The sequence below is a fragment of the Xenopus laevis genome, chromosome 2S (genome assembly GCF_017654675.1).
Source record: "Xenopus laevis strain J_2021 chromosome 2S, Xenopus_laevis_v10.1, whole genome shotgun sequence".
Taxonomy (NCBI): domain Eukaryota; kingdom Metazoa; phylum Chordata; class Amphibia; order Anura; family Pipidae; genus Xenopus; species Xenopus laevis.
In genome coordinates this window covers 103,213,491-103,231,011 of record NC_054374.1, presented here as the reverse complement: position 1 = coordinate 103,231,011, position 17,521 = coordinate 103,213,491, and the positions used below count along the sequence as shown (strand labels likewise).

General features: G+C 37.9%; 1 protein-coding gene across 2 annotated transcripts in view; it reads right to left on the bottom strand.

The window, feature by feature from the left end:
• Nucleotides 1-14,184: 14,184 nt before the first annotated feature.
• rasa3.S (RAS p21 protein activator 3 S homeolog) overlaps nucleotides 14,185-17,521 on the bottom strand; it is a 96,481-nt gene continuing 93,144 nt past the window's right edge. For both annotated transcript variants that reach the window (XM_018249795.2, XM_018249796.2), the window contains 4 exons: nucleotides 17,047-17,255; nucleotides 16,007-16,110; nucleotides 15,600-15,783; nucleotides 14,185-14,573 (listed from right to left, as the gene is read on the bottom strand). In XM_018249795.2, the coding sequence (XP_018105284.1) occupies nucleotides 14,498-14,573; nucleotides 15,600-15,783; nucleotides 16,007-16,110; nucleotides 17,047-17,255 (573 nt within the window). In that variant the 3' untranslated portion in view covers nucleotides 14,185-14,497. The remainder of the gene's footprint in view (nucleotides 14,574-15,599; nucleotides 15,784-16,006; nucleotides 16,111-17,046; nucleotides 17,256-17,521) is intronic.

Below are 17,521 nucleotides of genomic sequence, written 5' to 3'. Positions count from 1 at the left end.
TTCACCTTCTACTTTGCTTTGATTCTGCCAGTATAATTCAATACAATTCGGTGGGTTTCGTTTACAAGCCCTTGCTTACACTTTTATGCTACAGGGCTGATTAGTACATGTATTCATGGATGTGAATATACATTTCACAAGAATTTATTTCATACAAATTACCATCTCTATTGCCTTTCTGGGCCAACTCGCAGCAGGTGGGCTTTAGGTTAGGTATAGGTTTATGGTATAAAGTGGGTGCACTGGGTTTCCAGCACTGGATCAGTTTTTATATGCAGTCCAAAATATTTGTTATTTCATAATATTCACTTTTCCAGAATTTAGGGGTGGCACAATTCAACATAACCTCCCTCCTTCTCCTTCTTAGCATGGAGTCTACTAATTATGTGTCAGGCAAGCTCTCACTTTGCTTGGCTAGTTTACCCAATTGTATAAATAGAGCCCTCTCTAGTATATTAATAAAAGCTGTCTTAGACCTCATAAAAAAAACAGAAAAACGAAGAATGCTTGGCAGGGTTATTTGCTGATGTGGTTATATCTGTCATGTTTGTTTACATGGACATTCTAATAAAAGTGCTTTAAGTAAATCATATCACTAAGAAAACAGATGAAATCTGATTATTTCTTGGAATTCTTTTCACCACTGAAATTATTGCACATGCACATTGCAGCCAAATACATCTCAGCTAGAAAATGTTTTCTTTTAACGCCTCTGCACATTATTATTATTATTATTAAAAGGCTGTATTACTAGATGGCAAGGCTTCTTTTCTAAAATATCAAATCGGACAACTATAGATTCCATCAGAATATGTATCTACCGTTATCCAGAATCTCTATAACAAAATGACCAGTTGACCCTGTCACGAGCCATTTTCTGTAAAATAAAAGCAGAAAACTAGTTCAGACAAGTAGACTCCTGTATCTGATCAGAAAAAAAAGATGTTAGGCCCAATATATAGACCCCAATGAATAATTTTCACCTAGATTCAGCATTTATAACCTGCGTAATGAATGACAGCAGGCCTGCATAAATGACTAGGTGGGTCTAAGGCTGTTAAAGTCAGTTGGACAGTTATAGCTCTGCAATAAAAGTTTCAGTGGCTAGCATTACTATCAACACTACTATCTCATTGTTCAGTGTTTGCCAAGTCAGATCTTGCCTACTGCTGTTAGAATGAGGTGCCAAAAATGCATAGAAGTGACCACTCCACTGGTATTTGAACCTCCACATTATCTGTATATATAAAGCATCAGGGCTAGGCAGGGTGCCATATTAGGATAGACATTATTTATTGTCACAGCCAGACAGTCAGGCCTTGGATCTTCTGGTCAAGATTACTCATCTGACCTTGATTCTAAGAGGTATATTCACTAAAAGGTCACCAGCGACCACTTCCCACACATTGCACCATTTAGCCAGGCGCAAATTCTCTACCACTACGCTAATTCACTAATATGCAAAGTTGTGCCCTGGAAGCCGAATGCTGGCGACTTTTTACTAGCCTTACTTCAGCAGTGCGACCGTTTCATAGTGAACATGCGCTAGAATTTGTTTGTGCCCAGTGAAAATTCGCTAGTGATAGTCAATTTGCATATGGCTTGTAAGTTGTATGGAGGTATTTATTATAAATGTTGGTGCAAGTGCTTGAAGTTACCACTTTTTATTACACATGTCCAGGGAACCTTAATAAAGACAAGAGAGTTAATATAATGCCCTACACATGAGCTCACTGTAAAATGAATGTTCCATATGTTATAAAATGTCTGGCGAAAACTGGTTACCCAAAAAAAGTCAGGGCTTTTGCAGCCAATCCTGCTTCAAAAAAGGAAAAGTCGCCACTTTAATGCATTTTCGGCACACAGGATATGATGTAAGTGATCTGAGATGGCGAAGTCAACTCTTGTGAAAAGGTAACGTTCAGTAAAATCCGCACTTTAGTGAATTTGCGGAGTAACGATTGTTCGCCAGAGAGAAAAGTCGCCTGGTGATAGAGTGCGAATGAATGCTAGTGACGGTCCCGCGCCTGTTAGTGAAGTGGCGATGTCCCTGTGATTGGCAACGCTGGTGAAAAGTCAATACCGGTACAAAAGGCGAGGAAGGCCCAATGCAGAAAGAGCATATACTCTAAAGGGAAGGGAGTAATACACAAGGTGTGGGAGTAGGCAAGATCGAATTAAGTGGGTGAGAAATGTGGTATTGTATGTGGTGTTCCGTTTGTTAAGCAGAGTGAGGGTAGGCTTCTCTAAAGAAGTGCGTTTTAAGAGATTTCTTGAAAGCAGAAAGGTTGGGAGAAAGTTGGACAGACCGTGTGAGAGAGTTCCAGAGGAGGGGTGCAGCCCTTGCAAAGTCTTGAATGCGAGCATGTGAGGAGGTAATGAGAGAAGAGTTGAGTAGCAGGTCAGTAGAGGAGCGTAGTAAGCGATTGGTAGCAGGTCAGTAGAGGAGCATAGTAAGCAGTTGGTAGCATGTCAGTAGAGGAGCATAGTAAGTGGTTAGGTGAGCATATAGAGATGAGTTCAGAGATATAGGGTGGGGCAGAGTTATGAAGTGCCTTGAATGTCAGGGTCATTAATTTAAATTGAATTCTGAGAGGTAGTGGAAGCCAGTGCAGGGATTGACAGAATGGTGAGGCAGAGGAGGAGCGGTTGCTGAGGTGTATGAGCCTGGCAGCAGTGTTCATTATGGACTGGAGAGGTGACAGTCTCTGGAGGGGAAGGCCAATTATGACAAAAGAGTAAATGAAAATTTTGGCAGCATCTTGGGTGATAAATTATTGTATTTTGGATATGTTCCTTAGGTGGAAGTGACATGATATAATAAGTGACTGGATATGAGGAGTGAATGACAGGGCAGAATCTAGGATAACTCCAAAGCACTGGGCCTGGGGAGAGGGGGTGATAGTGGAATTGTTAGCTATGATGGATACTTTTGGGATGTTACTGGTGTTAGTTGGAGGAAAGAGAACAATTTCAGTTTTAGAGAGGTTTAATTTAAGGTAGCGTTGCGACATCCAGGTAGAGGTAGAGGTAGGGGAGAAGATGCTACTCCGTTGTAGGAGACAGTAAAGGAACGATTGGTGATGTAAGAAGAGAACCAGGACAGGGCTGTGTCACGAAGGCCAAGCGAATGGAGGGACTGGAGGAGGAGAGGGTGATCTACAGTGTCTAATGCAGTTGAGAGATCAAGCAGTATTAGTAGTGAGAAATGATTGTGGGCTTTAGTGGTTAAAAGGTCATTAGTTAGTCGAGTCAGGGCAGTTTCAGTGGAGTGTTGTGGCTTAAAACCAGATTGTAAAGGGTCCAGCAGGTTATTGTCAGAGAGGAATGAGGTTAGTCGGTTGTAGACTAGGCGCTCAAGTAGTTTAGAGGTAGCAGAGAGATAGGTCAGAGGTTGTCAAGATTGGAGGGATCAAGAGAGGGTTTTTTTCAGAATGGGGGAGACAAGAGCATGTATGTAAAATAAAGTCACCAGTTACTTCAACTCTGATGTAAAAAAATACAAGATGGTTGTGTCTTACTATGAACCTGTCCATTTTTCACCTGCCCAGAGACTTCTATTTCACATATCCATCACTATCATCATTATACTTTCTACAACAGGGGTGTCCAAACTGCGGCCCGAGGGCCACATGCGGCCCAGGATGCATATGAATGCGGCCCAGTTTGAAATGCTTGGAAATAGGATGAGGGGGGACTCTGCCCATTGCCCAGTTAGTAATAATAATATAATAATAAGTCTATTTAATATCCAGGTGTCCCATATTCCAGTGTATAGTTCCATCTGGTTATCCAACTGGCATTGTAGTTCTTTTCTGTGTATTTCCTTTACTTTTACAAATCAAACGTGTTTGTGTATTTCACGTGTGGCCCCAGACAATTTTTATTTTTCCAATGTGGCCCGGCGAGCCAAAAGTTTGGACACCCCTGTTCTACAATATGGTTCTCTAAAAGCTTTAAAGTTCATTGGCAGAGATTTGAGATTGCAGGTTTATAGTGAAAGGACTGCCATCTTGTGGTTAAGAAGTTAATTGCATGGCTTATTTTTTGAAAATGTGTTATTGTTGGTAGCTTCCTATTGCATATCATACTTCTGTAATAGGATTAGTCTGATGGCACACAGGGCATTTTTTTTTACTGGAATAGTTCAGCTGATGGAGAAGCTGAAACCACATCGACTGCCTCCCATGCAGCTGATTTAGGTGAAGAAATGTAAGACTTTGCATTCTCGTACCAAAACCAGATGCGTGTGCCTGCACCCAAGCCAACACAACAGTTCTGGGTGCAGACAGGAGAAGAGGCTAATGCCGGCACAGGCCCCTTCTGGCATTGGCCTTAATTTCTTGTATTCTTGTCTCTTCCACAAGCCCAGAGCATGGTGCATCCTAATCTAGCAGAATAAACAGTAAGGCATATTATTCTGCATAGCTGTAAGGAGCAAAGGCCCCCAGTTAGAGGGAGAAATTCTCTTTTAAACATGGAAATAGCAACTTATTTTCAGTAAACCAGCAGTATAATTATCTCTTAGGGGTATATTTATCAAAGAGTGAAGTTATAGATCACCACAGTTCTCTACAGAATTCTGCCACTCTCCCTTCATTTCTATGAGATTTTTAAAAGAGTATTTATCAATGGGTGAAAGTGAAAGTTCATCCTTTGATAAATACGCCTTTTAAAATCCAATAGAAAAGAATGGAGAGTGGCAGAATTTCACTGTAGTGATCTATAACTTCTATATACCCCTTAATGTTTTATGTTCTCAAGGGAGTAGATAACTTTTCCTGTAGACTACTGCTTATCCTGCCAGTCATTGAACTGCTTGAGGCAAGTTTCTCTTGACACAAATATCCCTGGAACAGAATGATGAACCCGCATTGCACTAAATAATCATTTTCGTCGTCAGGTTTGATGTGATTACACGAGAGGCTGGATTGTGAAAGTGATCAAACGAAGGGGCTACACATACATGATCAGATTAGACTTTTGGATTCTGAACACATTGAAATAGATTGCTCCAGGAAGGCTTTATTTAATTTTTAGCTACAAAAAGAGCCCCCCTCATTGTCAGACAAAATTTCGTACATGAACCAGCTTAGTTGGCGGGAAGCTTTATTAGTAAAAACAAAAAGAAATAATTCCAAAGAGTCATTTAGACTTATATGGTCTCCTTACTTTGAGATCTGCGACTCAGTACTAGAACTTTCTTTCTTTCTTTCTTATTGTCTTTGCATCCACTGGCTTAGTTCGTTTTAGTTAGTTCTTGTTAGTTTCTTTAATATCTTTTATATATTACTTCATTGTAAGTTATACATTTTGAAAAATACATCATTGTACTAATTTCAGCACATCTTATTCTGCATTCTATTTGATGGCATATTGGCTTTTATTGTTTATTGTGAAAATCAAATAAAATATCTACATACAAAAATCTAGGGGGGGGGGTGGTGGAAGCACTCTTAAGGCTAATAAAAAATATATTTAAGTATAATGGAAGTGCTACTTACAATGCACTTCCCTGGGCCCCTGTCTCATAAGCTATTCAATATAAATGCAAATGCATATGTTTACAAAACAGGGGTTTTTAGTTACAAAGTTATGATCATAAAGTTGAAAAGCCACCATACCACGTCAAGGTAAACCCCATATGGCGGTCCCTAACTTACTTAACTCAGGTCACAATATAAAAAGATACTTCTCTGCATAATAGCATTACCTGTACACAATGTGTGTTGTGCATTGGTTTCAATCTGTACATTGTGTACAGGTAATGCTATTATGCAGAGTTACTTATGAGACAGGGGCCCAGGGAAGTGCATTGTAAGTCGCACTTCCCTTTTTATAAAAAAAATTTATTAGCCTTAAGAGTGCTTCCACCACCCCCCTTGATTTTTAAAATATCTACATAGTTAAATATCTTCATTGCATGACAAGAAGAGGAGAAAAAATACAATGTTATGCATGCCTCCCTCAAAGTTTCTTTTCTTTGATAGCTCAGTTTGGTGATGGGGGTTGTGGATCTGCTCAGGCTTTTTTTCCCTATACAATATGCATAAATTAGTTCATTCCATGTAAAAGACAGTTTACATTGTGAAGCCACTAGAACAGACTAGTGGACCACCGTATACCATTAACACCATAAAGAGAAAATTTATTTATAGAATATTTTTTATTTAAAAAAAAGTTGAAGACAATTAAATGCCCCACATATTGCCAGCTGATCACCAGGCTCTACCATGTAAATGGTATGTATTTAATCTATGTATTAACTGTGGCCCTAACAATTTTCCGTGTGAAAAATATAGGCTACTTCAATATTTTCACAGAATTAGTGACCTAATTGAACTCCATACTGCTATTATTTGGAACAAGCCTCAATTAATGATTCAATTACACAGAATCAGCAGCCATGACTGTTGGGTCTGTTGGTTTTCTATTACTCTACTACTCCTACTAGTAAATTATTTGCCATGTAGAAATATAGTTTCTACCAAAAACCGTGATTTATCAGGCTAGTGATGTCGGCCTGCTATTATTCTTAACACAACTGTGCATCCAGACAAACGCTTTTAAGAATAATGAGGTGAAATCCAACCATTAGTAATAAACAATCTTTCCAGAAAATACTTTAGAATCCCTTTCTGTGACATAGAGGCTTATTTATTAAAGGTAAGATTTTCGTGGTTTTAGAGGTTTTGGAAAACCACAAACTAAAACTAATCTCACAAACTCGGAAAACATTATTGTCATTGAATTTATTAAATGTTAAGATTATAAAAAGTATAAACGAAAAAAAGCGCTGAACAATCCGAAAAATAATCCGAATACCACAAAAACCTCAAAAAAATTTGTGTTTTTTTTAACAATTTGAAATCCGAAAACCTCTGACATCCTGATTGATTTAAAAATGGTCCAATAGGATCAGCGTTCCCCCATTGACTTGTATAGCACCTCAACATCTTTTACTTGGCGTTTGGCATGAAAGGCTTTTGAGTTTTTTTCACTTGATAAATCTCAAATTTTAAGAACTTTTTAGAAAACCAGGAAAACCAAAAATGTTGTGTGATTCATGGAAAATAAATCCCAATTCAATTGTTAGTAAATAAGGCCCTTTATTGTTCACTATCTTCAGTGGAAGCACAGTTCAAGCTTCTGTATAATGGTCCTAAAGCAACATGCAGAACTATACTGTAGCATTTTATTATAAGCACAACATCATTTTCACCATGCGGGTCGTTTAGGGAAGAGGGGGTATACCAGGAGAATACCAGGTTCAAAGGATTGAGATAAATAATTGCATAGACAGGAATTTAGGTTGCTGGAAACAATACCAATAATAAAATGTGCTAAAGTGATGTGGCCTGTGTCACATGACTCAAAGAAATTTGTGTATTATAAAAATGAATGTTGCTCCTATTGTGAAATGTGAGGATATTAGAGGCCCCTTACATTAAAAAAAAAAAAGAATATGAGATGTTAATGTTCATGTGTGTTTAATAAAATTGTCCAATAGTGTCAGTTTTGTGTTAGAATAGGTCAGTATATTTCTTGTTTCTAATATTGTTGCATCTCCTTTCTCAAGAAAACTACATGGTTCACATTATAGCCCTTTTATAGAAATGCCTTGCCAATCTGAAACCAAAGCCATTGACGTAAGATTACAAATTACCCCTAAGCAACTTCCTCCAAGTATCCTATGAGTCAAAGTCTATCTTGGGGCTAGGAGTGATAATATAACTATAATATTGCTTAAATAGGGCCTCGCCCGATGCTATTTTTTTGGGGTATTCAAGGAATAACACAGTTACTTGCCCCTTAGCTGGCTCCCCTCTTCTCATGCCCTACACTACTTGATGAGGTGGCTAATATCTGATAAATATCATTTCTCAAAATGTAAAGCATGGTTCCTATAATGACGCTCAATACAGAGTCCTGCATGGAACCAATTTTTGAAACCTGGACCTCTGACCTACAAACTGCATTTTTAACTACTTGGACCCTCTACTTGACCCGACCTGCAACTTTCTAATCTGCAAACCAACCCATGACCTGCTGATCACCTAGAAACAGGAAGCACTGTTGCTGTAAACTGGAAGTTACATCATCATAAGGGCAGGGCAGAAAAAAAACTTTAAAAAAAAAATGTGTAAAGGAGTAAATAAGTTTGAAATGCAACACAGAATTAATTTCATTCCACTGAGGGTTCTAACAGTTTCCTTGTTATATCAATTTTATCCATCTATAAACAATAAAAACAAAGAAATTCAATCACTTCCCAGAGTCTAAGTGTTAATAAAACATTGTTTTAATAAACAAGTAAAAACACAATGAATATTACAACAGTATCTACAGCATGAGTGATATATTACAGGAAAATGGTTTGAGGTCGGTGTTACTATACTGAAATTCTAATAAAAAAAATCCTACGTTCCCTGACATTCACAAAGCGGTCTGGAGCACATTGTTCTTACATACTCAAGGCTTAGTTTACACTACTGTTAGGTCACAGAGCCCATTCGAGCGAGCCCCTTGGGGGTTAAACACTGGAAATATGGCCCATGTAAGCAGTACCTAACTTGATTGGTAAATATTCTAAATGGAATGCCTGCATCTTCCTTAAAAACATGCTAAAGGTGTAGCATTAGATCTGTGTCATAAAAGAGATATTATTGACTGTTCCATAAACGGTTAGTATTTCCTACATATTATTAAGTGTGTAGTTCACCTAATTTGGTATATTTTGCTGTCTAGAGCCATTAATACTCTGCATAATTGGATGACGTTATCATGTGCATATTTATGAGAAACAGTTGTTTAAAGGGATAGTATACACCAAGAGAAGCTCATTATACAGAGGCCTTACCTGTGGACTGCTAATTTGTTTTAAAGGAACAAAAATAAAAACTAGGTAAATAGATAGGCTGTGCAAAAATAGAAATGTTTTTAATATAGTTAGTTAGCCAAAATTGTAAAAAGCCTGTATAAAGGCTGGAGTGACTGGTCTAACATAACAGAACAGAACAGAAATTCCTGCTTTTCAGCTCTCTAAAGGTGGCCATAGACGCACTGATAATATCGCATGAAACTAATTTACGTACGAAATTCGGTGCGTGTATGGTGGGAAAGGATCCGACAGATATCGACAGAAGACTTGGATATCGGTTGGCTGGTTGATCGGGCTGGCCGGAAAATTTTGATTGGGTGCCTTTGAAAGCACCCAAACATCGGCCATGAGCTGAATCGTCAGATACAGGTAGAATTATATTGTTTCTACCTGTATATCTGACAATTCAGCTCTACATGTGTGTATTGAAACAAACAATCTTTCTTGGAAAGATCTTTTCCAATAAAGATCGTACTTGTTACATCTATGGCCACCGTAACTCTGAGTTAAGGTGGCCATACACGGGCAGATTAAAGCTGGCGATAACGGTCCTTTAGACTGATTCGGCAGCTTATCTGCCCTTGTGTGAGGGCTCCCGATGGGTCCTCCCGATCCATAACAGGCCAAAAGTCGGCCATATATCGATCAGTCAAGTTTGATTTCCGTTAGATCTTATAGTGTATGGCCACCTTAAGTCAGCAACTTGAAGGGGGGGCCACATGGGACATAACTGTTCATTGAGTTTGCAACAGTTATGACCCATGTGGCCCCCTCAAGTCTCTGATTGGTTACTGACAAATCAAAGAACTGCAAAGCACGAAGTAGTGTGTTTGCTATTATGTTAGACATCCAGTCACTTCAGCCTTTACACATTACATTTTTGGCTAACTAACTATATTAGAAACATTTTTTATTTTGCACAGCCTATTTACCCAGTTTTTATTTTTTTACTGAACAATTCCTTTTTACCACTTTTTTTTTCCATTCTTTGCCGTTTTTTGCAAGAAATAAAAAAAAAAAGTCTTTAATAACGTAACAGATTAAATATGTTCAGCACAAACCACAGTCATTGTACTAATGTTAAAATATGGAATATACTGCCCCTTTAAGCCTTCAGATAGCATAAAGGATTCTCAGCAAAGGTAATTCATCAAGCAGTACGTAAAACCCTTGTACACGAGATAGTGGAGCATAGTTTTGGCAGCTTTCAGGGCCTTTCACTTAAGTCTTCCTAAGTCTCTGTCTCATTGGCTCAGAGCAGCAAATGATGCCCAAGTATCTCAAGAATTTTTTTGTACATTTTTGTGTGTACAAGAAAAAAATACTTTAATGGAAAACACATAAAATGTGACTGCTGGACTGCTGACTGCTTCCAAAGGAACTATAATAATAATTATAATATTTTGTGTAGACTATACTATGGAGCAGATGGAGTCCCCCCTCTCTTAAAGATATAATTACATTGAGTTATTTGACAACAAAGAATGACTAGAACATACATGTAGCCTGGGGCTCTGGATGACCAGACATAAAAGAGTGCTTGATACGTTTTAGGTGATACTTGAGAACTAAACAAACCTGTTAAGGTGTAGCCAGAATCCCACCTGTCCAGATTCAGGACACTAACCTTCAAAGCTTATTTAAGTGTACTGTCACCTTAGGTTGTTATATGCAGGCCGAGAAATAGGCCCTTCACTAAAATATGCTCTTGTGTCCTTATTCAAAGACACTGCATCAGCCTGGGTGCAGACACACAAAGTGGATTTCTGTGTGAAAATACATACTAAATCTGCATTGTGTGTCTGTACCCAGGTTGATGCAGTGTCAACACAATATGGAGGGTGGAGGTGTTGTTTCCACTTATATGAGAAACAGCCCAAGGTTAGCTACTGTAGGTCGCTGATAGAATATCCCATTTAGCAGTTCAACTTCATTACTTCTAGTTACCTATTACTGTTCATAGATATAGACAGGGATGGATAATTTGACCAGCACATACAGATGAAGCCACTTGGATTTGTGAGTTAAATGCGTCATGACTCAGGGGTAATTGAAGAAACTGTGTTATCTTAAGTCATCTTAACTCATTTAATGCATTTAACCTTTTCATTAGCATACCAAAGCTCCATTGTTCACAATGGTGAATGCTTTAATTAGATGGGTTGTTGTGACACAGTTTTCTGTGTTAAATGAGATAAATGGGATATCTGTGTTTAGTTATTCTGTGTCAAACAGACAAACCAAAGTGGCTGCATCTGTAAGTAGCAAGTTTGTATGTCTGCATTAAACTTTTAATAAAAAATTCCTTTATCCAAAGATAACTGTCCCAAGGCTTTTTTCAGTAAAAAAATATATTTTTATTTAAGTTAGCGCTAAAACTCAGATACATACTGACCCCACCAGGCCCACCCTACGCGTTTCGCACCCTCCGGCGCTTAGTCATAGGTGTATCTGATACACATCATGACTAAGCTAACTTAAATAAAAATATATTTTTTTACTGAAAAAAGCCTTGGGACAGTTATCTTTGGATAAAGGAATTTTTTGCATATGAACTGGGGCGAGTCCCTTAGGCTTAACTAAGGTGGAAATCAGATGTGGACTCCCAATTGATGAATATTACATTAAACTTTTAATAACACAGTAGGGACAAGTCGCATAACAGAGTGAACCAGTGAAAGAAACAATGGCCGGTGCAAAAGCAGTGTGCAACATGTTTCAATTAAACACAGTGCTCTATAATTACTGTGAGGTACTTGGCTTTTAGGAATCACTGTAGCATGAGTTCTATTTATGGCACCAATGCCAAATGCTGAAGCAGTTATGTTGCTAATGTAATGTTATTCCACATTGCCTATATCCATTTGATCACAAAAAGCTCAGAATTTAAACAGCAACAACACTGTACACACTATATACATATTTTATATACTCCTTCCATTTGCCTTAGTTCTTCTAGTGAAATGCATAGTTAACACAGTTTTTCCTACTTTCCTAACCACAGTAAATGAGGAATAGATTAACATCCATGTTGGCAAGACATCACTAAAGAGACGGATAAAACATGCAACACTGAATAAAAAAATACAGAGTAACACTACAATATGGGTCAAGGCCTAAAATAAAACTAGACTTTTTCCTATAGCAAGCGGACACCATCCCAATGCAGTTGAAATAGTGTTGGCAGGTTCCTGGGAGTGTAGATCAACAATGTTTTCTCTTACTTGTCCTTCACTGCTCTATGTTATTATTATTTTTTCTAAGTCTATAACAAGTCTGCTATCCAAAATAGTGTTTGATATTGATGCAGAAACCAGTGGTTGCTTTTTGTGTACTCCAATTAGACTTTTGGTCCAGGTGTAATCACTTCAAACCATATGATATTGTGTCATGGTTCATTTATAAACACTGGGCAAATGTGCACATGGGCAGTAACCCATGGCAACCAATCAAAAGTCACTAACTTATTGGTTTACTGGTTACTGTCCAGGTGCAAATTGACTAATGTTTGTAAATCAGCCCTATATAATATGCAGTAAATAGGTCTATTTAAAGGGATATAGAGCAGTGGTTGGCAAACTGTGGTACTGGGGTGCATGGCACTTAGCCTAAAGGTGGTCATAGACTCACCAATAATGAATCACTTTGTATGATATTTGGTGCATTTATGGCGGGAGACAAGCTGACAAATATTGGCAGAAGACTTGGATATCAGTTGGCTCATTGATTGGGCTGGCCAAAATATTTTGATAGGGTGCCTTCAATGACGCCACTGTTAGTGCTGAATCGTCAGATACAGGTAGAATTGTTTCTACCTGTATTTCTGACAATTTAGCTCTAACAGTTAATATTGAAAACGAACAATCTTTCCTGCGACAAACGGATCGTAATTGTAACGTCTATTGCCACCTTAAAGGTCAGTTAATTTAAGATAGGTAGGGAATTTCAACTTGCCTGAAGGCCATTGAAAATGAGATTTTGGGTGAACATTGGCCTATATATATTCTAGCATCTGGGGCTAAAATGCTCATTTTGTGTAGCCTTGATATTAAAGTGGCCCTAGCAATGTGTTGGTAGCAAAAAAGTAAAAAAAAGCTCATGAACCAATGTTCTAGAGTATGTCAGTGCTTTATACATAATTGTCAGAGAAAAGTTCCTAAGACTAGTTATGTGATCCATAGTCAATCAGGTGTTTGCAGCTCATTAGATGCTATCACCTGTAAGGCTAAGAAACATTTTGCCTGTGCACACTCCCATAAAAGGTGAACTAAACCCTAAAATTTAATATGGTTGAAAATGCCATATTTTACATACTGTACTAGCCTAAAGCTTCAGCATTTCCAATGCAGCAATGATCTAGGACTGGGGCATCTTCCCTGCTAAAGGGCTGCGGTTGCCTTGGGCTGGTACAGAAGCCCATGTAAAGTACAATATTGGTAGCCTACTTCTTTAGTTAGGCTTTAGTTCTCCTTTAAAGAAGAAGTTCATCCAAAATAGCTTTCAGTAACACTTTGCAATGTATTTTGTTAAATAGAAATCAGAACTACCTTCTAGTGTGTAGACCCAGTGATCCTACCATTTAAAAAGCATATTAATTGTGGATAAGCTATTTTTAAAAAATATTTTTATATTATTTCTTATTATTTATATATTTTTATTTCTGGGCCATCTCCATTTATTCTTACATTCTGGAAGTCCATTGCCCAGCTGGGTTAATGGGCTACCACCGGATTAACCTGCATAATGCAAGGCTCACTACAGTAGCTAGGCTGAAACAAAACACAAAATGAGAACATTAAGCAGCAATTTGGCACAGAAAGTGAAAGTCCATAGACAAGAACAGTAGTTATTTTTGTACCATCATACATAGGACAATAAAGCAGTAGGGTAAAGGTAGCTGGTGGAACCATCACATTTGTTACTGGAGTTGAAGACAGGCAGCCAATGGTCTGCTTTAGCTAGCATCCATTGATGCCCAATAGTTTTTGTGGAAACCAAAACATATTCTCTGTAATTTATCTTAAGTCCATGTAAGGTTAATTTGCAAAAATGGTTATTGTGGTCGTAACCTCCATATAATCTCTTTTCAGCAATAGGAAATATTTCCAGTGAAGCCAGAGGAGCCACAGACAATCCTTGAGATTTCAGAGCATTCAAGAGGCAGGCCAGGAGGGAACGGTGCCAAGGAATATGTAAATTACCCCTAAGAGATGGCATTAAGGCTCTAAATGGATTTTATGAAATGCACAGCTTGTGTGCAACCCCTTACTTTTTTTGTATTTGAGCCCCAGGAATGCATGTGATTTTAAGGAATAAAGCAAAAAGTCCATCTATGAAGCAGTTCACTGAACCGATCACAAGGAAAAAAGGTAAATGCTACCAACAAACGGAAAAAGGTTCTGCCATCTGTTATCAGATGAATAAAGTGCATAGCAAGTATTGTAACAGTCCCCACAACACACTCTGAAATCTCTGCAAGTCTCTGCTTGTAAGTATAAAGCATTGGGTATTGGCCAGGCATTCAAGCACTCTCTGCTCTGTTCATATGCCAACATCTTCGGAGATGAAACATTTCCTCTTTCCTTCTTTAATCCTTTAAGTGCATCCTACATTGGCTCAAATGGAATGTGCAGATACCTCTGACTGCTGCCTGATATAGCTCTGGAAGCTCTTGTCGCCTATAGGGTACTCTCTGAAAGGTAATAAATGATGCTAATGAATACAAGATTAATCAACAAAGTCATACATTAAGTTAACACGTGAGAAATGCACTGCCATGAAAAAAAGGCTTTTAAATTTTGTCATTAACAATCAGGGTCTGCAAGAACACAAACAGAGCCAAGTGTTAGCTCTGGAAAAAGCCATTTTGAAGGATCAGCATTAATTGTCCACATTTACATGGTATATATCCGTTGTTGCATAAAAGTGAAACATACCCCAAAAATGTGTGTGAAAATTTATGGGGGGGGGGGACATCCCTTTTAATTTGATAATACAGGTATGGGAACTGTTATCCAGAATGCTCAGGACCCGAGGCTTTCCAGATAACAGATTTTTCTGTAATTTTGATCTTCATTCCTTAAGTCTACTAGAAAATAATGCAAACATTAAATAAGCCAAATGGGCTGGTTTTGCTTCCAATAAGGATTATTATGTTTTAGTTTGGATCAATTACAAGGTACTGTTTTATTATTACAGGGAAAAAAGGAAATCATTTTTAAAAACTTGGATTATTTGGATAAAATGTAGTGACACCCTATGGGAGACACCCTTTTTTAAATTCAGAGCTTTCTGGATAACGGGTTTCTGGTTAGCAAATCCCATGCCTGTACTGATCATGAAGGCCACTACTGGTATAATGGTGTCACATGCACTGTCTTGTTGCAGTGGGAATTCAGTGGTGACCAACTACCTAAGCTTCTAAAAAGCATGGGCAGGTAGAATACCAGAAGAGCAGTCCACCATCATATGACACCATCTTGTGTGCCTGAAACAGATCTCTCTGCATTTAAGCCTAGTTAGTGAATTTGGCCGAATGTTAGAGTTGCTTGAATAGAATGACAAGATTGTGAGGGTTCATTACATTGGGAAAAGACAGTATGGAACTCGTATTTAATAGCACTACAATTACTTAGCAAATGTACCCAAGTATTAGTCCTGTATGGCTCTAGCTAGACAAGTGAACAGACTGTAGTTCTCCCTCCCAAGCTCAACTTACTGGCTTCCATACTTTGTCTTTTTGAACTTATCCATTTTGTACTGAGCATGCTCCTGTTCCAATGTTTTCACTGCCTCTATGACCTGATAGAGAGTCTTGTAGGTTTCTCGAGGGTCATCAATCAGGAACGTGCTATATTCCTCCTGCTCAGGTCCATCATACACAGACTTGCTCCCACAAGCCTCTACCAAAACAAAGCAACAGACAGCATTGGGCCATGTTCAAATTGAGTGCAGTTTACAGTGTAATGGTGCTAGTATTTTGGTTACAGAATAGACCCACATTTAAAAACGCTTATGCATGCTAATCTCTTGTAAAACCAGTGGCACAATGATTATAACAAGCCTTCTATATGTAATACTTGAATAATTTAATAATACTTTTATAACCAGTTCATTTTGACTTACCTTGCATTTTTTCAAGCTTGCACAGGTAGGTGTTAAACAGAGAATAAATACGCTCTGTCTCCCTATCTCCATCTATGTCAAGCTGTATATTTGCTGGGAGGCCCCTGCATAATAACATAGAAAATACCAGTATAACATTCTGCACGACTGATGCTGAAATCTACAAAACTTTATAGCTTAAATGGAACCCACAAACCTGGTGAGAAACCTAAAATTCCTAATATTCTCTCACGCCAGTAGAAATAAAATGTATTACAGCCAGATGCTTTCAATGTCACTTATGAAATGTACATACTAATTATTATCAGTTATAAAATTAAAGGGGTGGTTCACTTTTAAGTTAACTTTTAGTATGTTATAGAATGACTAATTCTAAGCAACTTTTCAATTTGTCTTCATTATTTATTTTTTATTTTTTAATTTTGTTTGCCTTCTTCTTCTGATTCTCTCCACCTTTTAAATGGAGGTCACTGACCCCATCTAAAAACAAATGCTCTGTAAGGCTACAAATGTATAGTTATTGTTGCTTTTTATTAATCATCTTTCTATTCAGGCTCTCTCCTATTCATATTCAGGTCTGTTATTCAAATCAATGCATGGTTGCTAGGGCAATTTGGACTTTAGCAACCAGATTGCTGAAACCAGAGAGCTGCTGAATAAAAAGTCAAATAACTCCAAAACCACAAAGAATAAAAAATGAAACCCAAATGTAAATTATCTTAGAATATCACTCTCTACATCATACTAAAGGTTAACTCAAAGGTGAACAACCCCCTTTAAAAAAAAAGAAAAAAAGAATTAAATAAAATGGAAAGAGCATACTTGAAACAGTAACACAATTGCATAATATTATCTAGATGAGCAGGCTCTTCAGTAAAACAGCTGGTACAGTACGATCATAAAGTGGGTTATTTGGAAAATGAGTTTCTTTTAGTAACTTGACAGTTGCAACAAGCTACTGCCTTCACAGAAGTGCCTCTACAACAATCGCTCTAGCATGACAAGCTGCTTCCCAGTTGAATCCATTGCTGAGCTCTTACCCAGTGCAAGGTGTGCACCCAGGGGCATTTTCTGAGGTAGCCTTGCAGCACAGCCAGTGACCATTCAGATAGGCTGATGGGTGGTAAACAGTGAGGCGCTTCTTGTTGCACTGACTAACTTTGGTGAGGATGTCTATCCAGTCCTTGGCTTCAACACAATTATTTGCTTGGATGTAAAGCGTTCGTAATGGTTGAATAACCTGGAACATCTACAGATACAGCACACCGATTAGTACAATTTAGAATGTTTCTGAAAATACATAGTTCAAAGAAAGTTTAATTTTAGGAAACAGAATATCAGGCCTTTAGGTTGTGTACATACACTCTACTCCCTTTTCCAGAAACCCGTTATCCAGAAAGCTGTAAAGTACAAGAATGCCATCTCCTGTAGAGTCCTTTTTAAGCAAATAATTAAAATTTATAAATATTTACATTTTTAAGAATTATTTCCCCTTTCTCTGTAATAATAAAACTG